The sequence below is a fragment of the Molothrus aeneus genome, unplaced genomic scaffold, assembly GCF_037042795.1.
Source record: "Molothrus aeneus isolate 106 unplaced genomic scaffold, BPBGC_Maene_1.0 scaffold_30, whole genome shotgun sequence".
NCBI lineage: Eukaryota > Metazoa > Chordata > Aves > Passeriformes > Icteridae > Molothrus > Molothrus aeneus.
The window spans coordinates 1,708,313-1,734,436 of record NW_027098964.1 but is presented as its reverse complement, the minus strand read 5'-3'; the positions used below and the strand labels follow the sequence as shown (position 1 = coordinate 1,734,436).

Genomic DNA, 26,124 nt, shown 5'->3' with positions numbered 1-26,124 from the left:
CACTTCCGGTTCCGCCGGAAGCGTCCCCGCCTCTTTCCGCCCGCGCCGGTCTGAGGGGACGGACGGGCCCGGGCCGAGGCCTCCGCGCATCCGCCGCCATCCCGCGGATCCCGCCGCTCCCGCCGCGCCCCGCCGCCGCCATCTGCCGCCATGACGGAGCAGATGACCCTGCGCGGCACCCTGAAGGGCCACAACGGCTGGGTGACGCAGATCGCCACCACGCCGCAGTTCCCCGACATGATCCTGTCGGCCTCGCGCGGTGCGGGACCATCGGGCCCGAGGGCTCTGGGGGCTGCTGTGAGGGGGGAGAGGGCGGCCGGGACCGCGGGGAGCCCGCGGCAGGGGGCTGGGGGGGACCCCGAGGCAGCGGGACCGGTTAATGAGGGAGGATGAGGAAGAGCAGAGTGAGAGTGAGGAAGGGGCTGGGATGGAGTGAGGATGAGGAAGGGGCAGGGGGGGTCCCTGGGGACAGGGGGGCTGCCGGGGGTCCCTGGGGGTTCCCGGGGGTCCCGCTGTGACCCCTCCATTGCCCCCTCCCCAGCAAGACCATCACGGGCAGGGGGGATCCCGGTGTGACCCTGCTGAGTCCGGGGGTCCTTGGGGTGACTCTGCTGGGTCTGGGGGCTCCCGGGGGTCCCGTTGTGACCCCAATGAGTCTGGGGGCTCCCGTTGTGACCCCTCGTTGCCCCCTCCCCAGACAAGACCATCATCATGTGGAAGCTGACGCGTGACGAGACCAACTACGGGATCCCGCAGCGGGCGCTGCGCGGGCACTCGCACTTTGTCAGCGACGTGGTGATCTCGTCCGACGGGCAGTTTGCGCTGTCCGGCTCCTGGGATGGCACCCTGCGCCTCTGGGACCTCACCACGTGCGTTTTGGGGTGAAAGCCGGGGGTTTTGGGGTCCGGGCCGCTCGCCGTCCCTCTCCCGATGATTACAGCTGAGTTCCCACTGATCCCCCCGGGGATCTGAGGACAAGTCCTGCAATGATGATGGGAGAGACCCCGGGGATTTTGGGGATTTTGGGGATTTTTTATTTTTGAGGTGTCCGTTGAGGGGATGCAGCTGGAAAAGGGCCGGAATTTGTGGGGTCAGACTCCTCAAATCCCCAAATCTTACCTGAAACTGCTTCGATCCAATTCCCACTGATCCCAGTTCTCACTGGGTCACTCATTGCACGCCTCTTTTCACCCCAATTCCTGGCTGCTTTCCCCATTTCTATGGCTGGTTTTTCCCAATTTATGGCTATTTCACCCCAATTCCTTGCTGGTTTTTCCCAATTTATGGCTATTTCACCCCAATTCCTTGCTGGTTTTTCCCAATTTATGGCTATTTCACCCCAATTCCTTGCTGGTTTTTCCCATTTTATGGCTATTTCACCCCAATTCCTTGCTGGTTTTTCCCATTTTATGGCTATTTCACCCCAGTTATGGCCATTTCCCCCCAATTCCCGTGTAGTTTTTTTCCCATTTTATGGCCATTTCCCCCCAATTTCTGGCCGTTTTTCCCATTTTTACGGCCGTTTTTCCCAATTTATGGCTATTTCACCCCAATTCCTAGCTGTCTTTCCCATTTTATGGGTATTTCACCCCAATTATGGCCATTTCCCCTCCAATTTTTGGCCGTTTTCCCGTTTTTCCGGCCGTTTTTCCCAATTCCCGGGTATTTCACCCCAAACCCGACCCCGCAGGGGCACCACCACGCGCCGTTTCGTGGGGCACACCAAGGACGTGCTGAGCGTGGCCTTCTCCTCCGACAACCGCCAGATCGTGTCGGGCTCGCGGGACAAAACCATCAAGCTCTGGAACACCCTGGGCGTCTGCAAGTACACCGTGCAGGTGGGGTGGGCTTTGGGGCGAATTCCGGGGGATTTGGGGTCAGTTTGGGGGTTTGGGGTCAGTTTGGGGGGTTTGGGGTGAATTCCGGGGGATTTGGGGTCAGTTTGGGGGGTTTGGGGTCAGTTTGGGGGGTTTGGGGTCAGTTTGGGGTCAGTTTGGGGGATTTGGGGTCAGTTTGGGGTCAGTTCTGGGGGGTTTGGGGTCAGTCCTGGTCACTGCTGGGACAGAACTATCAAGCTCTGGAACACCCTGGGCGTCTGCAAGTACACCGTGCAGGTGGGGTGGGCTTTGGGGTGAGTTCCAGGGGATTTGGGGCAGTAATGGGGACATCCTCACCTGTCCCTCACCTGTCTCTCACCTGTCTTTCACCTGTCCCCCACCTGTCCCCCACCTATCTCCCACCTGTCCCTCACCTGTCCCTCACCTGTCTCTCACCTGTCCCTCACCTGTCCCCCACCTGTCCCTCACCTGTCTTTCACCTGTCTTTCACCTGTCCCTCACCTGTCCCCCACCTGTCCCTCACCTGTCCCCCACCTGTCTCTCACCTGTCTTTCACCTGTCCCTCACCTGTCCCCCACCTGTCCCTCACCTGTCCCCCACCTGTCTCTCACCTGTCTTTCACCTGTCCCCCACCTGTCCCCCACCTATCTCCCACCTGTCCCTCACCTGTCCCTCACCTGTCTCTCACCTGTCCCTCACCTGTCCCCCACCTGTCTCTCACCTGTCTTTCACCTGTCCCCCACCTGTCCCCCACCTATCTCCCACCTGTCCCTCACCTGTCCCCCACCTGTCCCTCACCTGTCTTTCACCTGTCTTTCACCTGTCCCTCACCTGTCCCCCACCTGTCCCTCACCTGTCCCCCACCTGTCCCCCACCTATCTCCCACCTGTCCCTCACCTGTCCCTCACCTGTCCCCCACCTGTCCCACAGGACGAGAGCCACTCCGAGTGGGTTTCGTGCGTTCGCTTCTCCCCCAACAGCAGCAACCCCATCATCGTCTCCTGCGGCTGGGACAAGCTGGTCAAGGTGAGAGCCCGGGCCAGGTGAGGCCCCAAACTGGGCACACCTGGGGCCCCCAGGAGCCCCGGGACTGAGCTGCCTGTCCCCCCCCAGGTGTGGAACCTGGCCAACTGCAAGCTGAAGACGAACCACATCGGGCACACGGGGTACCTGAACACGGTCACCGTGTCACCCGACGGCTCCCTGTGCGCCTCCGGGGGAAAGGTGAGGCTGGGGACACACCTGGGGACACAGCTGGGGACACAGTCAGGGACACACCTGGGGACATAGCTGGGACATGGGGACACACCTGGGACAGTCAGGGACACTCAGGTGTCCTGGTTCTGGACCTGGTGTCCCACTGGGGGTGTCCCCTCTGTCCCCAGGACGGGCAGGCCATGCTGTGGGACCTGAACGAGGGGGTGTCCTGGATCTGGGGGTGTCCCCAGTGTCCCCAGTGATGTCCCCAGTGTCCCCAATGTCCCCAATGATGTCCCCAATGTCCCCCCAGGACGGGCAGGCCATGCTGTGGGACCTGAACGAGGGCAAGCACCTGTACACGCTGGACGGGGGGGACGTGATCAACGCGCTCTGCTTCAGCCCCAACCGCTACTGGCTGTGCGCTGCCACCGGCCCCAGCATCAAGATCTGGGTAAAAAAATGGGATTTTTGGGATTGGGGTGATGGGATTGGGGTTGGGGTTGGGGTTGGGGTTCCTCTCCGTGCTGTGATGAAACACTGAAATGCCTCCGACCGCTCTGTGGGGAAACCCAGAGGCTGTTTCTGAGCCACCTGGGCCGGGGGATCAGGGGGGATCTGGGCGGGATCCAGGGGGGATCTGGGCGGGATCTGGGTGGGATCCAGGTGGGATCTGGGCGGGATCCAGGGGGGATCAGGGCAGGATCCAGGGGGGATCTGGGCAGGATCCAGGTGGGATCCAGGTGGGATCCAGGTGAGATCTGGGCAGGATCCAGGGGGGATCTGGGCAGGATCCAGGGGGGATCAGGGCAGGATCCAGGTGAGATCTGGGCAGGATCCAGGGGGGATCAGGGCAGGATCCAGGGGGGATCTGGGCAGGATCCAGGGGAGATCTGGGCAGGATCCAGGTGAGATCTGGTTGGGATCCAGGTGGGATCAGGGCAGGATCCAGGGGGGATCAGGGCAGGATCCAGGTGAGATCTGGGCAGGATCCAGGGGGGATCAGGGCAGGATCCAGGGGGCATCAGGGCAGGATCCAGGGGGGATCTGGTTGGGATCCAGGTGGGATCTAGGCAGGATCCAGGTGAGATCTGGGCAGGATCCAGGGGGGATCTGGGCAGGATCCAGGGGGGATCTGGGCAGGATCCAGGGGAGATCTGGGCAGGATCCAGGTGAGATCTGGTTGGGATCCAGGTGGGATCAGGGCAGGATCCAGGGGGGATCAGGGCAGGATCCAGGTGAGATCTGGGCAGGATCCAGGGGGGATCAGGGCAGGATCCAGGTGAGATTTGGGCAGGATCCAGGGGGGATCAGGGCAGGATCCAGGGGGGATCAGGGCAGGATCCAGGGGGGATCAGGGCAGGATCCAGGTGAGATCTGGGCAGGATCCAGGTGGGATCCAGGTGGGACCGGGCTGTTGCCACCTGCAGGACCTGGAGGGGAAGATCATCGTGGACGAGCTGAAGCAGGAGGTGATCAGCACCAGCAGCAAAGCGGAGCCGCCCCAGTGCACCTCGCTGGCCTGGTCAGCAGATGGGCAGGTGAGGACACCTGGGCACTGGGGACACTCACCTGGGCATTGGGGGCACTCACCTGGGCACTGGGGACACTCACCTGGGCATTGGGGACACTCACCTGGGCAGGGGCACTCACCTGGGCACCCTCACCTGGGCAAGGGACATTCAAATGTGGACGCTTGACCTGGGCCAGATGGGGACCCTCACCTGGGGACATTCACCTGGGCAGGGGACATTCAGATGGGGACCCTCACCTGGGCACAAGAATTTGGGGATGAGCCCCTGGGGACCCCTCACTGGCTCAGGGGGGTTTGGGGTCCCAACACCTGGGCAGGGGACCTCACCTGGGGACCTCACCTGGGGACATTGACCTGGAGAGGGGACATTCAAATGGGGTCCCAACACCTGGGCAGGGGACCTCACCTGGGGACATTGACCTGGGGACCTCACCTGGGGATCTTGACTTGGGGTCCTGGGGCTGAGGTCAGCGGTGACCCCAGGGTGACCCCAGGGTGACCCCTGACCCCTTGGTGACCCCTGTCCTTGTCCCCAGACTCTCTTCGCCGGCTACACCGACAACCTGGTGCGGGTGTGGCAGGTGACCATCGGCACCCGCTGAGCCCCGATTCTGCCGTTTTTCACCCCAAGAAATTGTCAATAAATGGCGATTTTTGGAGCTGGAGTCGCTGCGTGTCCCTGCTGGGATTTTGGGGCAAAAAACCTCGGGAAGGGGGAAGAGGTGGTGACGTCACACGGGGTGGGATTTGGGGCTGTTCCTCGGTAAATCGATTTTGAAAAACCCCCAATTAATAAAAAACCCCAAGTTAATTAAAACCCCCCCCAAAATTGGTCCATGTAAGATGCGAGGAACCTAAATTAATTAAACCCCAAATTAAAGTAAATAATTGCTAGATATTAAATTAATTTCTAGTAGTAAATAAGTGCTGGATATTAATTTTTAAAAGTAAATAGATAATTTTTAAGAGTAAATACCTGCTAAATACTAATTTTTAAAAGTGAGTAATTGCTAGATAATAACTTTTAAAACTAAATAACTACTAAATATTAATTTCTAAAAATAAATACCTGCTAAATATTAAATTGTTAGTGGGTTGGGAGCTGGACACGCAGCTCCAGGCCGTGTTAATTAATTATTAATTAACAAGGATCAGAGCAGGATTAATGAGCTGGGATTGGACCCCACTTGATTTTGGAGCAGCCCCGACCCCAATTTTGGGGAAATTCACCCCAAAATTCACCGATCCTGGAAGCGGCTCCTCCCAGGACCCAACGAGCCTTGGATACAACTCCTTTATTCTTTATTATTGACAAGTCATAAAACTAAAATCTCCGTTTAATTCTCGTTTTTATAGCCAAAAATATCCCGAACGAGCTCTGAAACGCCAACGAGGGAATTTCCCAAATCCACCAAAATTCAGGGAAAAACGCCAGGGAGGGGAGGGGCAGGGGCAGGAGCTCCCGGGTGGGAAAGGATCCAGATGGAAATAAAAATAAAAATAAAAATAAATTATCCCCAACCCGGGGAGCTCCAGAGCTGCGGGGTGGGAGCCCCGTAAAGTGCCAGAGGGGAGAGGGAAATCCAAAAATCCGGGATTTTCCCCCCAAAAAATGGCAAGGAAAGGGAGGAGCAAACAGCAGGGGGAGAACGGGAACGGGGCCGGGGGTGAATCCCAAAAAATCCAGGCACCAAAAAAATGCGGATTTTGGGAAAGGAGGGAGGCTCAAACCTGACAGGAATTGGTCCCAAAACGTGGAAAAATCCCGGGAAAGGCCCAAAATTGAACTGGGGGAGGGGAGGGGGGGGCAGCTCCCAGCACCAGGAACTGAACTGGGACCAGAACTGGGAGCGGATCCAGAACAGATCCCAAACAAAGTCAGCTCTGCAAGGGCGGATTCTGCTCGAATTCAACCCAAAAATGGCTCCAAAGGGGCGGATTCTGCTCGAACTCAACCCAAAAATGGCTCCAAAGGGGCGGATTCTGCTCGAATTCAACCCAAAAATGGCTCCAAAGGGGCGGATCTTGCCCTATTTTAACCCAAAACTGGTTCCAAAGAGGCGAACCCAAAACCAGGTCCAAAGGGGCAGATCTTATCCCATTTTAACCCAAAATTGGCTCCAAAGGGGCAGATTTATCCCATTTTAACCCAAAATTGGCTCCAAAGGGGCAGATCCTGCCCTATTTTACCCCAAAATTGGCTCCAAACGAGCGTTTCCTGCCCCAATCAGCCCAACCCCAATTCCAAAGTGGATCCTGCCCCATTTTAACCCAAAATTGGCTCCAGAGGGGCGGATCTTGCCCTATTTTAACCCAAAATTGGCTCCAGAGGCACAGATCCTGCCCCATTTTACCCCAAAACCGGCTCCAAACGAGCGTTTCCTGCCCCAATCAGCCCAACCCCAATTCCAAGGTGGATCCTGCCCCATTTTCCCAAGGCGCCTCCCGCCCTGAGCTCCGCGGCGCTGGAGGAGGAGGACGAGGATGAGGATGAGGATGAAGAACCAGAACAACCTCAAGAACCAAACACCTGCGGCCACCCCGCGTCCATCGCCCCCTTTCCAGGAAGGATTTCCAGGCCTCCAACGGGAGATTCTGAGTCTGTGCCCCCGTCAGGCGCAGATCTCGCCGCGGGCGCCGCGGGCCGGGACGCGGGGAATGGGGAGGATGAGGAGGAGGAGGAAGAAGAGAAACCTCAAAAGCCGAACACCTGCAGCCACCCCGCGTCCATCGCCCCCTTTCCGAGGGAGGATCGGCGGGAAATCTCGAGTCCATCGCCCCCCGGCACCACGCGCGGGGCTTGATGGGGGCGGCGCGGGCCGGCACGGAGGGAGGGGAGGAGGAGGAGGAGGAGGAGGAGAAGAAAAAGAAGGAGGAGAAGGAGAAGAAGGAGAAGGAGAAGAGGAAGAAGAAGAAGAAGAAAAAGGAGAAGAAGGAGAAGAAGAAGAAGGAGAAGGAGAACAAGGAGAAGAACAAGGAGAAGAAGAAGAAGGAGAAGGAGGAGAAGAAGGAGGAGAAGGAGAAGGAGAAGAAGGAGAAGGAAAAGAAGAAGAAGGAGAAGGAGAAGAAGGAGAAGGAAAAGAAGAAGGAGAAGGAGAAGAAGAAGAAGAAGGAGAAGAAGAAGGAGGAGAAGGAGAAGCTCAGGAACCAACCACCGCCCCGAGTCCGTCGCCCCTTTGGGCCCCCATCAGGTGCAGATCTTGATGAGGGCACTGCAGGCCAGCACGCGGAGGAAGGGGAGGATGAAGAAGAAGGAGAAGGAGAAGAAGAAGAAGGAGAAGGAGAAGCTCAGGAACCAACCACCCCCGAGTCCGTCGCCCCTTTGGGCCCCCATCAGGTGCAGATCTTGATGCGGGTGCCGCGGGCCAGCACGCGGAAGAAGGGGAAGACGCGCTGGCGGCAGCAGCAGATGTGGAAGGTGTGGATGTGGCTCATGCTCTCGGCGTTGTAGAAGCAGAGCTGGCCGCGCTCGTAGTCCAGGTAGACCCCAAACCTCCTGGGCTGCTCGGCGGGCGCCAGCGCCGTTTGCTCCGTGGCCGTCAGCGCCTGGTACTTCTTGCCCGAGGTGCCCAGGGCCCAGATCTCGCGCCTGGGCGGCGGCGCGGGCCCGGTGTGGGCGCCCTGGGGCCGGCCCCGGGCGCTCTCGCGGGCGGCGCCCACGGCCCAGCCCCGGCGCCCGCCCACCTCCACCTCCCAGTAGTGGCGGCCGGCGGTGAAGCCGGGGGAGCCGAGCACGCAGAGGTCGCCGCTGGAGCCGCCGGTGCCGTCCGGGCGCTGCTGGTGCTGCTGCTGGGGCGGCTGCTGGGGCTGCTGCGGCTGCCGGGCGCCGTCCGCGGGCTCCGGGCGCCGCTCGGACAGACGGACGCTGCGCCGGTCCAGGGACAGGCAGAGCCGCGGGTGCGCCGTGGACGGGTCCAGGGTGACGTCGGCTGCGGGGGCGGGCAGGGGTTGGGGCGAGGATTCGCAGCTCTTTGGGCCCACATTTCCGCTCCTCCAACCCCAGTGTTGGTGTTGGAGCATTTCCAGCCCTTTGACCCCAAATTTCCAATCCTTCAACCCCCAATTTCCTCACTTTTCACCAAATTTCCGCTCCTTCAACCCCAGTGTTGGTGTTGGAGCATCTCCAGCCCTTCCAATCCTTCAACCCCCAATTTCCTCACTTTTCACCAAATTTCCGCTCCTTCAACCCCAGTGTTGGTGTTGGAGCATCTCCAGCCCTTTGACCCCAAATTTCCACTCCTTCAACCCCCAATTTCCTGACTTTTCACCAAATTTCCACTCCTCCAACCCCAGTGTTGGAGCATCTCCAGCCCTTTGACCCCAAATTTCCAATCCTTCAACCCCCAATTTCCTGACTTTTCACCAAATTTCCGCTCCTTCAACCTCAGTGTTGGAGCATCTCCAGCCCTTTAACCCCAAATTTCCAATCCCTCCAATTCCCAATTTTCAGCCTTTTAGCCCAAACTTCCCCCCTTTAACCCCCTGATTTTCACCCCTTTAACCCCAAATTTTCACTCCTTCAACTTCCAAATTTTCACCCCTTTAACCCCAAATTTTCACTCCTTTAACCTCAGAATTTCCAACCCCTCCAATCCCCAATTTCCAGCCTTTTCACCCCAACTTCCACCCCTTTAACCTCAGAATTTTCACTCCTTTAAACAACAGATTTTGCCCTCTCCAACCCTCAATTCCAACTCCTTTCAACCCCCAATTTTCCCCCCTTTAACCCCAAATTCCCACTCCTTAAACTTCCAAATTTTCACCCTTTTAACCCCCAATTTCCAATCCCTCCAGTCCCCAATTTCCAGCTTTTTCACCCCAATTTTCACTCCTTTAACCCCAAATTTCCACCCCTTTAAACGTCAGATTCTCCCCTCTCCGAGCCCTCAGCTCCAACTCTTTAAACCCCCAATTTCCACTCTTTTCACCCCAAATTTCCCCTTCTCCCCCTCCCCACCTTGGGGCACTTTGCTGAAGACCTTTTCCATCTTCCTCATCACCACGTCCTGCAGGAAACAATTCCTGAACTTCCTCCCCACGTCCACCGGGATCATCTCGGGCTCCTGGAATTTGATGTTCTCACACCTGAAAAATGGGGGGAAAAACAGGAAAATTGGGATTCGGCTGCTCCAAGGTGTCCTCTGGGCCCTTCCTGCTGCCCCAAAATATCCCAAACCGGCCCCAAAATCCCCAAAATATCCCAAACCGGCCCCAAAATATCCCAAACCAGCCCCAAAATCCCCCAAATATCCGAAACCGGCCCCAAAATCCCCAAAATATCCCAAACTGGCCTCAAAATCCCCCAAATATCCCAAACCAGCCCCAAAAATCCCAAAATATCCCAAACCAGCCCCAAAATATCCCAAACCGGCCCCAAAATCCCCAAAATATCCCAAACCAGCCCCAAAATCCCCCAAATATCCCAAACCAGCCCCAAAATCCCCAAAATATCCCAAACCAGCCCCAAAATCCCCAAAATATCCCAAACCGGCCCCAAAATCCCCCAAATATCCCAAACCAGCCCCAAAATCCCCAAAATATCCCAAACCAGCCCCAAAATCCCCAAAATATCCCAAACCAGCACCAAAAATCCCAAACCAGCCCCAAAATATCCCAAAATATCCCAAACCAGCCCCAAAATCCCCCAAATATCCCAAACCAGCCCCAAAATCCCCCAAATATCCCAAACTGGCCCCAAAATCCCCCAAATATCCCAAACCGGCCCCAAAATCCCCCAAAATATCCCAAACCAGCCCCAAAATCCCCAAAATATCCCAAACCGGCCCCAAAATCCCCAAAATATCCCAAACCAGCCCCAAAATCCCCCCAGATATCCCAAACCAGCCCCAAAATCCCCCAAATATCCCAAACCAGCCCCAAAAATCCCAAACCGGCCCCAAAATCCCCAAAAATCCCAAACCAGCCCCAAAATATCCCAAACCAGCCCCAAAATCCCCCAAAATATCCCAAACCAGCCCCAAAGTCCCCAAAATATCCCAAACCAGCCCCAAAATATCCCAAACCAGCCCCAAAATCCCCCAAATATCTCAAACCAGCCCCAAAATATCCCAAACCAGCCCCAAAATCCCCAAAATATCCCAAACCAGCCCCAAATATCCCAAACCGGCCCCAAAATCCCCCAAATATCCCAAACCAGCCCCAAAAATCCCAGACCGGCCCCAAAATCCCCCAAATATCCCAAATCGGCCCCAAAATCCCTCCCGGGGATGGGGACTCACCTGATGAAGGTGCCTTTGATGTCCTGGGAGATGACGAACGCAGAGAGGGGGGAAAAGAAAAAAGTGAAAATTTTAATGAGGATTTGGGTTGGTCCTGTGGGATTCCGTTTTAACCCAAAATCGGCTCCAGAGGGGAGGATTTTGCCCCGTTTTAACCCAAAATCGGCTCCAAAGGGGAGGATTTTGCCCCATTTTAACCCAAAACTGGGGATCTTTTTATTATTAAATTTATTAAATTTTAACCCAAAATTGCCTCCCTGCAGCCTCGGCCTCGCTGATCAGGGCTCTCCCTCTCTCCTCCAGGGCGCTGAGGCTGCACCGCTGCCATTCCCCAGTCCCAGTTTATCCCAGTTTACCCCAGTTCACCCCAGTTTACCCCAGTAACCCCCAGTTTACCCCAGTTTACCCCAGTAACCCCCAGTTTACCCCCGTTACCTCCCAGTTCACCCCACCTTGAGCAGCTGCAGCGCCGCCTCCTCCAGTGCTGCCAGGCTGCACCGCTGCCATTCCCCAGTCCCAGTTCCCCCAGTTCACACCAGTAACCTCCCAGTTCACCCCAGTTCACCCCAGTTTACCCCACCTTGAGCAGCTGCAGCCCCTCCCTGCAGCCTCAGCCTCAGCAATCAGGGGCTGCCGCTCCCCTCTCCTCCAGAGCTGTCACACCTCAGTCCCAGTTTCCCCAGTCCCAGTTCACCCCAGTTTACCCCAGTTCCCCCCAGTTTACACCATTAACGCCCCAGTTTCTCCCACCTTGAGCAGCTGCAGCCCCTCCTGCCTCCCCGCGGCCTCGGCCTCGCTGATCAGGCGCTGCAGGGCCGCTCCCCTCTCCTCCAGGGCGCTGAGGTTGCGTTGCTGCCGCGCCTGCAGCGCCTGGTGCCGCTCCTGCAGCTGCCGCAGCAGCAGCAGCTGCTCCCCGGCCAGGAACTGCTGCAGCTCCTCGAAATCGGCCTCCAGCTCCTGCATCTCCGCCTGCATCTGCTCCTGAGGGGCACAGCGGGGTCGGGGGCCAAGGGTTCGGAGGTTCTGAGCGATTTCCAGGCTTTCCGCCGCAGTTTTCTGCGTTGCAGCGGCGATTTCCGGGCTCGGAGGGGCCACTCCGAGCCCTTTAGCGCCGAATTTCCGCCAATTTCACCCCAAATTTCCGCCCCTTCAGCCCCCAGCTTCCGGCCTTTTCACCGAATTTCCAGCCCTTAAACCCAAAAGTTGGTGCTGGAGCAAAGATTTCCAGCCCTTGAACACCAAATTTCCAGCCCTTTCACACCAAATTTCCACTCCTTCAACCCCAAATTTCCACTCCTTTAACCCCAAATTTCCACTCCTTTAACCCCAAATTTCCACTCCTTCAACCCCAAATTTCCACTCCTTCAACAATGATTTTTCCAGCCTTTTAACCCCAAATTTCTGTGCTGGAGCAGCAATTTCCAGCCCTTTAACATCAAATTTCCACTCCTTCAACCCCAAATTTCCGCTCCTTTAACCCAAAAGTCGGTGTTGGAGCAAAGATTTCCAGCCCTTTAACCCCAGATTTCTGTGTTGGAGCGAGGATTTCCAGGGTTGGAGTGACAATTTCCTGCCTTTTAACCCCAAATTTCCTCTCCTTCCATAACAATTTCCTGCCTTTTAACCCCTAATTTCCACTCCTTTAATAACAATTTCCTGCCTTTTAACGCCAAATTTCCTCTCCTTTAACCCCAAATTTCCTCTCCTTCAATAACAATTTCCAGCCTTTCACCCTTAATGAAGAATTAAGAATTGAGAATGGAAGTTCAGAAGGGATAAAACGGGGCAGAAAAGGGGATTTGAGTGTCCTGGCACGGGTTGGAAAGGGATAAAATGGTGCAGAAAAGGGGATTTGAGTGTCCTGGCGCTGTTTTTTGGGCTGGGAAGGGATAAAATTGTGCAGAAAAGGGGATTTGAGTGCCCTGGCGCTGCTTTTTGGGCTGGGAAGGGATAAAATGGTGCAGAAAAGGGGATTTGAGTGCCCTGGCGCTGCTTTTTGGGCTGGGAAGGGACGAATTCGTGCGGAGCTCACCCTGAGCAGGGAGATTTTCTCCTCCTCGCTGGATTTCTGCTTCAGCACCGCCTCCAGCTGCCTCCGGAGGGGCTCCAGGTGGCTCTGGAGCTTGGTCTGAGGGAGGGGAGGGGGCTCAGCCCGGGCGGATCCGCGGATTCTGACCCCCAAAAACCCCAAAACGCCCCAAAAACCCCAAATCTCCCCCGCCCCAGTCACTGAACTGCTCCAGGCAGTGCCGACCCTGCAACCCTCGTGTCCCAAATCCCCCAAATCCCCCCAAAAACCCCAAATCTCCAAAACCCCCAAACTGCCCCCAAAACCCTCCAAATCTCCAAACCCTCCAAACGCCCCCAAACCCCCCCAAATTCCTCCCAAGCCCCCTCAAACCCTATTAAAACCTCCCCAAAACCCCCAAAACCTTCCCAAACCCCATTTAAAACCCCAAAATCCCCCCCACAACTCCCCAAATTCCCGCCTTGCAGTCCTACAGCGCCTCGTCGTGCGGCACCACGCCTAAACTGCCAAAAAACCTCAAAGAAACCCCCCCAAACTCCCCCAAAAAAACCCAAAAACCCTAAAAATCCCCTAAATTCTCCCTGCACCTTGCACTCCTGCAGGGCCTCGTCCAGGGGCAGAGCTGGGCTGTGCTCCCTGCACCTCAAACCCCATAAAAACCCCAAATATCCCCAAATTCTCCCGTACCTTGCACTCCTGCAGGGCCTCGTCCAGGGGCAGCACTGGGCTGTGCTCCCTACACCCCAAACCCCATAAAAACCCCAAATCTCCCCAAATCTCCCCATTTTCCCCCCACACCTTGCACTCCTGCAGGGCCTCATCCAGGGGCAGCACGCTGTGCTGCTTGTGCCCCCGCGCCTCCCTGCACACCACGCAGATCGGGGCCAGGTCCTGCTCGCAGAAAAGCTTCAGCGGCTCCCGGTGCTTGGGGCACAGCTCGGGGGGGCCCCCGGGGGCGCCGCCGGGCTCGGGGCCGGTGCCGGTGCTGCCGGTGGTGCCGGTGGCGGCGGGGGCGGGCCCCGGGTGCAGCTGGCGGATGATGTGCACCATGTTGGCCAGCTGCAGGTTGGGGCGGAAGCTGCGCTGCGAGAAGGATTTGCGGCACTGCGGGCAGGTGAAGGCGGCGGGGCCTTCCTCCTCCTCGTCGTCGTCGTCGTCGTCGTCATCCTCCTCCTCGTCGTCTTCGTCCTCCGCCTCCTCTTCCTCCTCCACGTCCGCCTCCATCACGTCCTCGTCGTAGCCCAGATAGAGGCCGCTCCCCTCCGCGCCCCCGGCCCACGCTGCGCCGCCTTCATCATCCTCCTCCTCCTCCTCATCCTCAGCGGGGTCTCCCCACAGCTCGCCTTCCTCCTCTTCCTCCTCCTCCTCATCTTCCTCCCACATATCGTCATCCTCCTCCTCCTCCTCCACGCCGTCCTCCTCCTCCTCCTGCTCTACATCCAGCTCGTCTTCCTCCAGCTCTTCCTCCTCTTCCTCCTCTTCCTCCTCCTCCTCGCCGAGCTCGGAGCGCTCCGGGCCGGGCTCAGTTGCACCGCCGCCGCCGCGGGCCCAGAGTCGGGAGATGCAGCCGCGGCAGAAATTGTGCCCGCAGCCGATGGACACTGGGTCGGCGAAGTAGTCGAGGCAGATGGCGCAGATCGCCTCCTCCTGCAGCGTCTCCACCGGGTCCGGCCGCAGGGAACCGGGGCCGCCCAGCGCCAACGGCGCCGCCATTCCCGTGGGGCGCCTTCCTCCTCCTCCTCCTCCTCCTCCTCTCCTCCTCCTCCTCTTCTTCCTCCTCCTCCTCCTCCACCCGACTCAGCCCCCCCCGGCCCGGGCCAGGCCTCACCGGGCCCCTCTAGGCCTCACCGGGCCCCGCTAGGCCTCGCCGGGCCTCGCCGCCGCGGTCCCCCCGCGCTCTCACGGTGCTGGAGGAGCCGCTTGGTGCCCGCTGGGTGCTCGTCGGGTCCCGCTCGGTTCCTCTCGGGTCTCCCCGGTTCCCTCCGGTTCCTCCCGGGCCGCACTCGCCCGGCAGCGGCTCCGCCACAGACGGGAAAGGCGGTGGAACTTCCGCCTTCCGGCTCAGGCCACGCCTCTTCCGCTCAATATGACCGGAAGTGGCTCTTGTTGCCGGAGTTTGTCTAGCCACGCGACTCGTTGTTATTGGAGGACTGAGAGTGGAACCGGAAGCGGGGCAATACCGGCTTTCCACGCCCCCAGCGCGGTCCCGGTCTCCGGTTCCTGTCTGGGTCCTGGTTCTGGTCCGGGTCCCCCCGACCGCGTTCGCCTGGCGGTGGCTCTGGTACAGACGGGGAAGGCCGCGGCACTTCCGCTTTCCGGTTGAGGCACCGCCTATTCCGCCTAGCGTGACCGGAAGTGGATCCTGTTGCCGAGCAACACCGGAAATTTTGGCCGCTCCACTTCCTCTGGGGTGTGTCCAACCACTCAACTCGTTGGTCTTGGAGGACTGGGGGCGGTGTCAGCGCGGCGGGGTTGAGGGCGGAGCCGGGGGCGGGACATTGGCACCTTTCCCCGCCCCCAGTGCAGCCCGGGGCGCTCCGAGCCCCCCGGTCCCGGTCCCGGTTCCTGTCCCGGTTCTGGTACCGGTTCCTGTCCCGGTTCCTGTCCCGGTCCGGGTCTCTCTCAGGTATTTTTTCCCTTTTTACCCAAAATCTCCCATTTTCCCCGCGGTTTTCCCTGCCCGCTCAGGTATTTTAGCCCTTTTTGCCCAAAATCTCCCATTTTCCCCGCGGTTTTCCCGGTCCCAGTCCCTGTCCCGGGTCTTTCTCGGGTATTTTTTCCCTTTTTACCCAAAATCTCCCATTTTCGCCGCGGTTTTCCCTCTCGGCGCGGCGGCCGAGGCACAGCGTTTCTGTAGTGTAGTGGTTATCACGTTCGCCTCACACGCGAAAGGTCCCCGGTTCGAAACCGGGCAGAAACACTCCCCTTTTCCTTCCCGTCTCTTTTTTCCCCTCTTTTTTCCCTTTTCCCCTTATTTTTACCCCTCATTCCGTCCCTTTCAGCTCATCTGAGCCCTTCTCCCCATTTTTCTTTGTGTAATTTTGAATCTCGGCTCTTCTTCCCTCCCTGCCTTCTCCAGCCAAACTTTCCTTCATCATCCCCAATATCCATCACCCCTCACACCCTCCTCCTCCTCCTCCTCTTCATCCCCAGCTCCCAGCACCCACAGGGGAGGAAGCACACCCTCCTCATCCTCTTCTTATCCCAAATATCCAGCACCCCTCACAGCCTCCTCCTCCTCATCCCCAATATCCATCATCCCTCACATCCTTCTCCTCTTCCTCCCCAGTACGCGGGGTCCCCGAGGGAGGAAGCACACCCTCCTCTTCTTCATCCCCAGCTCTCCATGTACCCTCCTCTCCTTCACCCCAAATCCCCATCATCCCTGACACCCTCCTCTCCTTCATCCCCAGCTCCCCGTGCATCCTCCTCCTCCTCCTCCTCTTCCTCCGCAATATCCAGGATCTCCGAGGGAGGAAGCACACCCTCCTCCTCCTCCTCGCCGCTCCCATGGCGGTTCCCAGCCCCGCCGAGCAGCTCCGCGCCGCCGCCTCGTGCCCGGTGTGCCTGGAGCTCTTCCGCGACCCCGTCTCGCTGCGCTGCGGCCACAACTTCTGCCGGGGCTGCGTGGAGCGCTGCGGGCCGGGCCCCGGGGCGGCGGCGGCGGCGGCGGCGGCGGCGGGGCCGCTCTGCTGCCCGCAGTGCCGGGACGCGGCCCCGGGCGGGAGCAGCCTGAGACCCAGCCGGGAGCTCGGGCACATCGCGGGCATCGCCCGGGAGCTGCTGCCGGGGCTGCTCCAGGCGGTGCCGCCGGTGGCGCCGGGGGGCGGCTCCGTGTGCGGGCGGCACCGGGAGCCGCTGCGGCTCTTCTGCCGCGAGGAGCGGGCGCTGCTGTGCCCCGAGTGCGCGTGGGAGCACCGGGAGCAGCAGCGGGAGCAGCAGCGGGAGCAGCACCGGGAGCACCACCGGGAGCACCAAGTGGTGCCCGCCGAGGAGGCGGCGCGGGAGTACCGGGTGAGAGCCCTGGGGACACTCGGGGGATGGGGACAGGGACAGCCGGACAATGGGGACAGCCAGGGGATGGGGACACCGGGAGTACCGGGAGTGAGCGCCTGGGGACAGCCAGGGGGTGGTGACACCTGGACAATGGTGACACTCAGGGGATGGGGACACCCCGACAATGGGGACACCCAGGGGATGGGGACACCCAGGGGATGGGGACACCCAGGGGATGGGGACATCCCTGACAGTGCCACCCTGGGGATGGGGACACCCAGGGGATGGGGACACCCGGACAATGGTGACATCCTGGGGATGGGGACATCCCTGACAGTGCCACCCTGGGGATGGGGACACCCGGACAATGGTGACACCCAGGGGATGGGGACACCCAGGGGATGGGGACACCCGGACAATGGGGACACCCAGGGGATGGGGACACCCGGACAATGGGGACACCCAGGGGATGGGGACACCCAGGGGATGGGGACACCCGGACAATGGGGACACCCAGGGGATGGGGACACCCGGACAATGGTGACATCCTGGGGATGGGGACATCCCTGACAGTGCCACTCTGGGGATGGGGACACCCGGACAATGGTGACACCCTGGGGATGGTGACATCCGAGGAGGTGAGACCACCGTGATTGGGGAAAACCTCCTCGGTCTCCGTGGGTTTGGATTTGAGGTGATTTCAGTGCCCAGAGTGGGTGGAAACGCCTCAAAATGCTTCTCTTTGGTGGTGGTTTTTAATCTGGTGGTGTTTTAAACCCCTTTGGTGGTGCTCTTACTCTGATCTCAATGTCTTTTCTGCTTCTTTAATTTCAAATAAATACAAACTATTTTTTGTTGAGCTGCAGCTCATTTAGAAACCTCTTTTCTGCTCCTTTTCTCCTGCAAAAAAGACTTCTGGAGAATTCTCTATAAACTTAAAGAAGTCATAAATGGACGCAATGTTTTGTCTACAATTATGTCTAAAACGTTCTTGTAAACATAAACACCTGAAAAATCGGCCTGGGGTTTTTAAAGATGGTGGTTTTTATCCCAGAACCCAAATTTCTGGAGGCCAGGAATGTTTTTTTTTTGGGGGGGGTAAATCTCTCTTATCTGGGGCTCCCAGCCCTCCCTGTACATGGGGCTGGCTCTGGCTCAGCTCCTTGCTCCTTCTTGGAAAATAATAATAAAATTTAAAAAAAAAATTATTAATAATAATAATAATATAATCAGCATCTCCCATCTCAAACGAGGGATAGAGCAAAATTTGGTGGGAAAAACGGGTTTTTCTCAGCCCCTCCGAGTTCACTTTTTATTTCCCTGCAGGAGCAGATCCAGAGCTGCCTCCAGGCTTTGAAGGAGGAGAGAGAAAAATTCCTGGAAAGCCGAAAATCCGGAGCTTGGAGGAGTCTGCACCTGGTGGGAGCAGCTTGGGGGCTTGGGGGCCGGGTTGGATCTGGGCTTTGGGTCTCTCCCTCGGCCCCAGCGCTGTTTTGAGGCCAAACCTCCCGAATTTGGCTCATGGAGCGTTGGGTTTATCAGCTGGGGTTCAGCCAGGGCTGCGGCAGGGAGATAACGAGGGGAGGGGGGTGTCGGGAAAATAAACCCACAAACAGCAGAGGTTTGTGCCCAAAAAGGAGGCAGGGAAATAAAATAAACCCACAAACAGCAGAGGTTTGTGCCCAAAAAGGAGGCAGGGAAATAAATCCCCAAATATCAGAGGTTTGTGCCCAAAAAGGAGACAGGAGAATTAACCCACAAACAGCAGAGGTTTGTGCCCAAAAAGGAGGCAGGGAAATAAATTAACCCACAAACAGCAGGGGTTTGTGCCCAAAAAGGAGACAGGAAAATTTATCCCCAAACACCAGAGGTTTGTGCCCAAAAAGGAGACAGAGAAGTCCTTTCTTTTTTGGCTTTGTTCAAATAAAGGGAGAGGCCACGGGGCCTTCCCTGGGGTCTCTCGGATTTTTGGAGGATGCAGCCTCCATTTTACCCCCAATTTCCCTCTCTTTCCCCCCATTTCTGAGGCACCTGAGAGGTCCCCAAGGGAACCCTCCCCTCACCCTTTCATTCTGAGTTCGCTCATTCCCAAAATCCAAGCGCTCCATCCCATCCGCATCTCCTCTCCTCATCCTTTCATTGAATTTGTTCCATTCCCAAAACCCAAGCGCTCCATCCTATCCGCGTCTCCTCCTCCCCTCATCCTTTCATTGAATTTGTTCCATTCCCGAACCCGAGCGCTCCATCCCATCCGCGTCTCCTCCTCCCTGCACCATTTCATTGAATTTGTTCCATTCCCAAAACCCGAGCGCTCCATCCCATCCGCGTCTCCTCCTCCCCTCATCCTTTCATTGAATTTGTTCCATTCCCGAAATCCAAGCGCTCCATCCCATCCGCGTCTCCTCCCCTCATCCTTTCATTCTGAGTCCATCCATTCCCGAACCCCGAGCGCTCCATCCCATCCGCGTCTCCTCCTCCCCGCACCATTTCATTGAATTTGTTCCATTCCCGAACCCAAGCGCTCCATCCCATCCGCGTCTCCTCCTCCCCTCATTTCATTGAATTTGTTCCATTCCCGAACCCCGAGCGCTCCATCCCATCCGCGTCTCCTCCCCTCATCCTTTCATTCTGAGTTCGCTCATTCCCAAAACCCAAGCGCTCCATCCTATCCGCGTCTCCTCCTCCCCTCATCCTTTCATTGAATTTGTTCCATTCCCGAACCCGAGCGCTCCATCCCATCCGCGTCTCCTCCCCTCATCCTTTCATTCTGAGTTCGCTCATTCCCAAAACCCGAGCGCTCCATCCCATCCGCGTCTCCTCCTCCCTGCACCATTTCATTGAATTTGTTCCATTCCCGAAATCCAAGCGCTCCATCCCATCCGCGTCTCCTCCCCTCACCCTTTCATTCTGAGTCCATCCATTCCCAAAACCCAAGCGCTCCATCCCATCCGCGTCTCCTCCTCCCCGCACCATTTCATTGAATTTGTTCCATTCCCGAAACCCAAGCGCTCCATCCCATCCGCGTCTCCTCCTCCCCGCACCATTTCATTGAATTTGTTCCATTCCCGAACCCGAGCGCTCCATCCCATCCGCGTCTCCTCCCCTCCCGCAGGCCCGGGCGCGGGCCGAGGGGCAGCGGCTGGCGCGGGAGCTCCAGGGGCTGCGGCGCTGCCTGGAGGAGCAGCAGCGGCGCCTGCGGGCCCAGCTCGGGGCCCTGGAGGCCGCCCTGGCCCGCGCCCGGCGCCGCGCCCTGGACGAGGTCTCGGAGGAGCTGTCGCGCGTGGAGACGCTGGCGTGGGAGATGGAGGGGAAGCTCCAGCAGCCGCCGGGCCGGTTCCTGCAGGTGGGAGCGCCCGGGAGGAGGAACGGAGGAGACTCGGGATGGGAAATTCAGCACCGAGGCCATCCCCCCTCGGGAGCTGCCCCGGGTGGGACAGAGCGGGGACGCCCCGGGGACGGGGACTGGGTGTGGACTGGGATGGATCCACTGAAAGCCCCCAAAATCCCCCCAAAAGCCCCCAAATAAATGCCCCAAAATCCCCCAAATAAATACCCCCAAATCCCCCAAAAAGCCCCCAAATAAAGCCCCCCAAATCCCCCCAAAAGCCCCCAAATAAATGCCCCAAAATCCCCAAATAAATACCCCCAAATCCCCCAAAAAGCCCCCAAATAAAGCCCCCAAAATCCCCCAATAAATGCCCCAAAATCCCCAAATAAATACCCCCAAATCCCCCAAAAAGCCCCCAAATAAAGCCCCCAAAATCCCCCAAAAAGCCCCCAAATAAATGCCCCAAAATCCCCAAATAAATACCCCCAAATCCCCCAAAAAGCCCCCAAATAAAGCCCCCAATATCCCCAAATAAATCCCCCAAAATCCCCTCAAAAGCCCCCAAATAAATCCCCCTAAATCCCTAAATAAATCCCCCCAAAATCCATCAAAAAGCCCCCAAATAAAGCCCCCAAAACCCCCAAATAAATCCCCCAAAATCTACCCAAAAAAGCCCCCCAAAAATCCACAGGAAATCCCAAAAAAAAACCCCAAAATCTACCCAAAAAAATCCCCCCCGAAAATTCCACAAGAATTCCCCCCCCCAAAAAAAATCCCCAACCCCCCCCCAAAAACCCTCCCCAAAAAACCCCACCAAAAAAGCCCCAAAAATCACTGAAAAAGCACCAAAAAATCACTGAAAAATCACTGAAAAATCACCAAAAAATCACCAAAAAAATCACCAAAAATCTCCAAAACCCACCCATCTCTCACCATCTCCTCTCTCCTCCCACCTTCAGGACATCCAACAGCTCCTGGACAGGTGAGGCAGCTCCGGGTGAAATTCCCTCCAATTCCCACCCAAATTCCCACCCAAATTCCCTCCAATTCCCACCAAATTCCCACCCAAATTCCCACCCAAATTCCCTCCAATTCCCACCCAAATTCCCTCCAATTCCCACTGCTCTGCTCCGGGCCCGGGAATTTGGGTCTGGGGGGAAGGAAACTGCCCAGGAAGGGCAGGGAAAATATTTTATTTAATATTTTTTTAATATTTTATTTAATATTTCATTTAATATTTTATTTAATATTTTATTTAATATTTTATTTATTTTATTCAATCTATTATTCAATATTTTATTTTATATTTAATTCTATATTTAATTTTATATTTAATTTTACATTTAATTTAATATTTACTGCTCCTGGGAGAACATTTAATGAGAATAAAATGAATCATCGGACTGGGGAGGTTTTACCATTTTTTTCCCCCCCTCTTTTTCCCCTTTTTTGGCCCGTTTTGCCCCTTTTTTGGCCCGTTTTTTCCCTTTTTTTGGCCCGTTTTTCCCCCCCTTTTTTGGCCTGGTTTTTTCCCTTTTTTCCCCCTTTTTCGCCCCGTTTTTTCCCATTTTTCCCCTTTTTCGCCCCGTTTTCTGGCAGCTGTGAGATGATGCGGTTCCAGCCCCCGGCCGAGGTCTCCCCCGAGCTGCAGAGGAGCCTGGAGGATTTTGTGCAGAGCAGCGTCCTGGTGAGGGGCACCTTGAGGAGATGCCAAGGTGGGCCTGGGTGGGGAATCCAGGAGGAATGGGGCAAAATCTGGCAGAAACGGGGCCATTTTCTGGGATTCCTGGCAAAAATGGGGTTATATTTTTGATATCTGGCAGAAATTGGGTTATTTTGTGGGATACCTGACAGAAATTGGGTTATTTTTTTTTGGATATCTGGCAGAAATTGGGTTATTTTGTGGGATACCTGACAGAAATTGGGATATTTTGTGGAATTCCCCACAAATGGAGTAATTTTGCGGGATTCCTGGGAGAAATGGGGTATTTTGTGGCATAGTTAACAGAAACGGGTTTTTTTTGTGAGATTCCTGGCAAAAATGGGGTAATTTTGTGAGATTCCTGGCAGAAATGGGGTTATTTTGTGGGATAACTGGAAGAAATGGGGTATTTTGTGGGATACTCAACAGAAACGAGTTTTTTGTGAGATTCTGGGCAAAAATGGGTTTTTTTGTGAAATTCCTGGCAGAAATGGGGTTATTTTGTGGGATAACTGGCAGAAATGGGGTGATTTTGTGGAATTCCCCACAAATGGGGTAATTTTGTGGGATACCTGGCAAAAATTGGGTTATTTTGGCAGAAATGTTGGGGTTTTTTTGGGGGGGATATCCAGGTACTGATATTTTTCACCTGAGGTTTTCCCTGAGGTTTTTCCTGGTTCCAAAACCAGCTGGGAATTGCAGAGGAAGGGAAAATCCAGCCCAGGTCTCACCCAAAAAATCAGAATTTTGGGGGTGGCTGGTGGGAAAATGGAACCCCAAAGATCAGAAAAGCCAGGGAAGGGACAGAGAGGGGAACCCGAATCCTGGGGACGAGTTTGGCCGCGCCGGGGGCTCCATCCCAGGGGATAAAGGTGATTTTTGACCCCGGATCCCTGAACTCTCTCTCCCCAGACAGCCTCATGTTCCTGCTGCAGGAGCCGGGTGAGTTTGGGGCGGGAAATTCGGGGTTTGGGTCTGCGGGAGGGATTCCCCACCCTGGCTGCACACGGGCCCCAGAATATCCCAAAAAGAGAATTTCCCTCCCTTTCCCTGCCCGGGAATTCCGCGCTGTGGGACGGGATGGGGCTGGGAGGGATTTCCCAGGGAGTTTGATCCCAAACCTGCCCCGTCCTGCCTGTGCTGGGGGGCGCAGGAAGGAAGTGATGAATCTTTTAAAAGGATTATTATTATTATTATTATTATTATTATTATTATTATTATTATTATTATTATTATTATTATTATTATTAAATAGAATACAATATAATATAATTTGTAATATTATATAGAATAATTTAATAATATTATAAATATTATTTATTAATATAATGTAATGTAATGTAATGTAATGTAATGTAATGTAATGTAATGTAAGGGATATTTCAGGGCATTTTCCCCTTTTTCAGAAGGAGATTTTGCAGTGGATTTTTCCCCATTTTTACGGGCATTTTTTCGGGGGATTTTCCCCCTTTTTTAAGGAGATTTTTCAGGGCATTTTTCGGGGGATTTCCCCCTTTTTCAGACGATTTTTCAGAAGGGCATTTTTCAGGGGATTTTTGGGGCATTTTCCCCCTTTTTTAAGGAGATTTTTCAGGGCAGTTTTCGGGGGATTTCCCCCTTTTCAGAAGGGCATTTTTCAGGGAATTTTTAAGGCATTTTTCAGGGCATTTTCCAGTGAACTTTTAAGGCATTTTTTCAGGGGATTTCCCCGTTTTTCAGAGGATTTTTCAGGGCATTTTTCGGGGGATTTCCCCCTTTTCAGAAGGGCATTTTCCAGTGAACTTTTAAGGCATTTTTCAGGGGGATTTCCCCCTTTTCAGAAGGGCATTTTTCAGGGAATTTTTAAGGCATTTTTCAGGGCATTTTCCAGGGAATTTTTAAGGCATTTTTCAGGGAATTTCCCCCTTTTCAGAAGGGCATTTTTCAGGGAATTTTTAAGGCATTTTTCGGGGGGATTTCCCCCTTTTCAGAAGGGCATTTTTCAGGGAATTTTTAAGGCATTTTTCAGGGCATTTTCCAGTGAACTTTTAAGGCATTTTTCAGGGGATTTTCCCCCTTTTTAAAGGAGATTTTTCAGGGAATTTTTAAGGGCTTTTTCAGGGGATTTCCCCCTTTTTCAGAAGGGCATTTTCCAGTGAACTTTTAAGGCATTTTTCAGGGGATTTTCCCCCTTTTTAAAGGAGTTTTTTCAGGGCATTTTTAAGGGCTTTTTCAGGGGATTTCCCCCTTTTCAGAAGGGGGCATTTTTCACGGAATTTTTAAGGCATTTTTCAGGGCATTTTCCAGGGAACTTTTAAGGCATTTTTCAGGGGGATTTCCCCCCCTTTTCAGCACGGCCTTTTCCAGAATGCCGACTCCCCCCCACCCCTCCCTTTCCCTGCAGCCTCCCTCACCCTGGACCCCCACACCGCCCACCCTCACCTGCACCTCTCCGCCGACGCCAGGGAGGCTCGGGGGCAGCTCCAGCCCCGCGACGTCCCCGACCACCCCGAGCGCTTCGACTTCGAGCCCTGCGTGCTGGCGCGGGGCGGCTTCACCTCGGGCCGCCATTTCTGGGAGGTCGAGGTGGGCCGGGGCGGCGTCTGGGCGCTGGGGGTGGTGCGGGAGTCGGCCCGCAGGAGGGGCCCCCTCAGCCTGAGGCCCCAGGAGGGCGTGTGGGCGCTCGAGGCCTTCCACTCGCTGACCTCGCCGCGGGCCAGGCCGCCCCTGCGCCCGCCGCCGCGCCGCCTCCGCGTGGCGCTGGACTACGAGGGGCGCCGCGTGGCCTTCTTCAGCGCCGGCGACGACGTCCCCATCCTGGAGCACACCCGCGCCGCCTTCAACGGAGAGAGGGTCCTGCCCTGGTTCAAGATGGGCCTGGGGGCGCGGCTGCTGGAGGTGACGCGGGGCGAGCGCTGCCGGGACCGGGAGGTGGCCGGGAGGGCCGTGTCGCCCCTGGACTGGGTGGGATTCGGGTTCTCGCTGCGGATCTGCTCCTGAGGGGAGCCCTCTGAGTCCGTCAGGGGGTCTGGGATGGCTCCGAGGATCGGCCAGGAGGAGCCCAGTTTGGTGTGTGGGGTTTTTACCTTGTTGTGCCCTTGGCGGGATGAGTCCTTCTCGAAGTGTTTCCTCTTTTCCCGAAGTTTCAGAACCCAGAAATTCCTCCCTGGAGGTGACGCGGGGCCAGCGCTGCCAGGGCCGGGCGGTGGCCGGGAGGGCCGTGTCGCCCCTGGACTGGGTGGGATTCGGGTTCTCGCTGCGGATCTGCTCCTGAGGGGGCTGAGGGGAGCCCTCTGAGTCCGTCAGGAGGTCTGGGATGGCTCCAGGAGGAGCCCGGTTTGGCGTGTGGGGTTTTTACCCTTGTTGTGCCCTTGGCGGGATGAATCCTCCCAATTTCCTCCCTTCTCGAAGTGTTTCCTCTTTTCCCGAAGTTTCGGAACCCAGGAAATTCCTCTGGCGGCCCTGGAGGGCTTACCAACCTTCTATGAAGAATTGCAAGCCACGGAAGTTTAGGTGGAATGATAGCGAATTTATCACGGGGTGAAAAAAATAGATTTTTGGTGTTTTTAGAATGGGGCAAGATGGAGGAATCTGGGCGTGTCCGGCCTTTCTCCTTCTTCTTGGCCTCCATCTTGTGCTGTGGTGTTGGCGCTTTTATTTTAGTTTAGAGTAGAAGCTCGCTGTCTGACAGAGGTGATAGGTGTTGGAAAGTAATTGTAAATATTGTATATTTAAATATTGCAGTTTTAAATATTGTATATTTAAATATTGTAGGTTTTTTTGTATAAGAAGATAACACTGCCCCGGGGCGGGCAGAGTGCCTCTGACTGTCCTGCTGAGACGACCTCGGCTGGACAGGAGAAAAAATTTTTATAGATAAAAAACAATAAACAACCTTGAGAAATGAGAAATGAAGAGTTCTGACTCCTTCTTGGCTGGGAAAAGAGACTTTTCAACTTATCTTGGGGTCACTCTGACCAGCTAGAATCCCGAGACCAAAATGTTTTTTTGTCCAGGGCGTGTCCTGAGCCCTTCACCCCCCGGTTTGGGGACGGTTTCCACATTCCTGGCATTTGTGATTTTAGTTTTCTCAAATAAAAGGACGTTTTGTGGGTTTTTGTGTTTTATTTTTACTGAAATAAAAGGACGCCTCCCTGCCCCGATTTCCTCTGGATTTTTGAGTGTCTGGGTGATAAATCAGGAGAATCCGTGCGGGATGAGGACACCTCGCCGAGCTTCCTCCTCCCCAGCTGCTCGCACCCGATTTTCACTTTATTTATCC

General features: G+C 55.9%; 4 protein-coding genes and 1 non-coding gene across 5 annotated transcripts; 4 read left to right on the top strand and 1 right to left on the bottom strand.

The window, feature by feature from the left end:
- The first annotated feature begins 30 nt into the window (after positions 1 to 30).
- Positions 31 to 5,228, top strand: RACK1 (receptor for activated C kinase 1). The gene is made up of 8 exons (XM_066570715.1): positions 31 to 259; positions 698 to 869; positions 1,691 to 1,838; positions 2,769 to 2,864; positions 2,952 to 3,062; positions 3,349 to 3,489; positions 4,466 to 4,576; positions 5,106 to 5,228. The coding sequence occupies exons 1-8, from the start codon at positions 151 to 153 to the stop codon at positions 5,169 to 5,171; spliced, it is 954 nt and encodes a 317-aa protein (XP_066426812.1). The 5' UTR covers positions 31 to 150; the 3' UTR covers positions 5,172 to 5,228.
- A 626-nt stretch (positions 5,229 to 5,854) lies between these two features.
- On the bottom strand, positions 5,855 to 14,872 carry TRIM41 (tripartite motif containing 41). Its single transcript, XM_066570632.1, has 6 exons — positions 13,636 to 14,872; positions 12,841 to 12,936; positions 11,559 to 11,789; positions 10,809 to 10,831; positions 9,527 to 9,654; positions 5,855 to 8,498 (listed from the first exon to the last, which is right to left on the bottom strand). The coding sequence occupies exons 1-6, from the start codon at positions 14,548 to 14,550 to the stop codon at positions 7,903 to 7,905; spliced, it is 1,989 nt and encodes a 662-aa protein (XP_066426729.1). The 5' UTR covers positions 14,551 to 14,872; the 3' UTR covers positions 5,855 to 7,902.
- Positions 7,373 to 7,773, top strand: LOC136570342 (uncharacterized). The gene is made up of 2 exons (XM_066570842.1): positions 7,373 to 7,725; positions 7,767 to 7,773. The coding sequence occupies exons 1-2, from the start codon at positions 7,373 to 7,375 to the stop codon at positions 7,771 to 7,773; spliced, it is 360 nt and encodes a 119-aa protein (XP_066426939.1).
- A 493-nt stretch (positions 14,873 to 15,365) lies between the features above and the next one.
- LOC136570187 (E3 ubiquitin-protein ligase TRIM7-like) lies at positions 15,366 to 25,753 on the top strand. Its single transcript, XM_066570670.1, has 9 exons — positions 15,366 to 15,463; positions 15,917 to 16,851; positions 18,160 to 18,252; positions 19,946 to 20,176; positions 21,121 to 21,143; positions 21,761 to 21,876; positions 22,776 to 22,805; positions 24,247 to 24,740; positions 24,986 to 25,753. The coding sequence occupies exons 2-9, from the start codon at positions 16,348 to 16,350 to the stop codon at positions 25,016 to 25,018; spliced, it is 1,524 nt and encodes a 507-aa protein (XP_066426767.1). The 5' UTR covers positions 15,366 to 15,463; positions 15,917 to 16,347; the 3' UTR covers positions 25,019 to 25,753.
- Positions 15,685 to 15,757, top strand: TRNAV-CAC (transfer RNA valine (anticodon CAC)). Its single transcript has one exon. It is a non-coding gene; the product is annotated as a tRNA-Val (tRNA).
- Positions 25,754 to 26,124: the final 371 nt, after the last annotated feature.

Coding starts and splice junctions, on each gene's coding strand:
- RACK1 (XM_066570715.1), top strand. CDS start 151: ATGACGGAGCAGATGACCCTGCGCGGCACCCTGAAGGGCCACAACGGC. Junction 260..697: donor GATCCTGTCGGCCTCGCGCG/GTGCGGGACCAT, acceptor CCCCCTCCCCAG/ACAAGACCATCATCATGTGG. Junction 2,865..2,951: donor GCTGGGACAAGCTGGTCAAG/GTGAGAGCCCGG, acceptor GTCCCCCCCCAG/GTGTGGAACCTGGCCAACTG.
- LOC136570187 (XM_066570670.1), top strand. CDS start 16,348: ATGGCGGTTCCCAGCCCCGCCGAGCAGCTCCGCGCCGCCGCCTCGTGC. Junction 16,852..18,159: donor AGGCGGCGCGGGAGTACCGG/GTGAGAGCCCTG, acceptor ATTTCCCTGCAG/GAGCAGATCCAGAGCTGCCT. Junction 21,877..22,775: donor CACCTTGAGGAGATGCCAAG/GTGGGCCTGGGT, acceptor CTCTCTCCCCAG/ACAGCCTCATGTTCCTGCTG.
- TRIM41 (XM_066570632.1), bottom strand. CDS start 14,550: ATGGCGGCGCCGTTGGCGCTGGGCGGCCCCGGTTCCCTGCGGCCGGAC. Junction 12,937..13,635: donor AGGCCCTGCAGGAGTGCAAG/GTGTGGGGGGAA, acceptor CCCCTCCCTCAG/ACCAAGCTCCAGAGCCACCT. Junction 8,499..9,526: donor CTTCAGCAAAGTGCCCCAAG/GTGGGGAGGGGG, acceptor CCGCCCCCGCAG/CCGACGTCACCCTGGACCCG.
- LOC136570342 (XM_066570842.1), top strand. CDS start 7,373: ATGGGGGCGGCGCGGGCCGGCACGGAGGGAGGGGAGGAGGAGGAGGAG.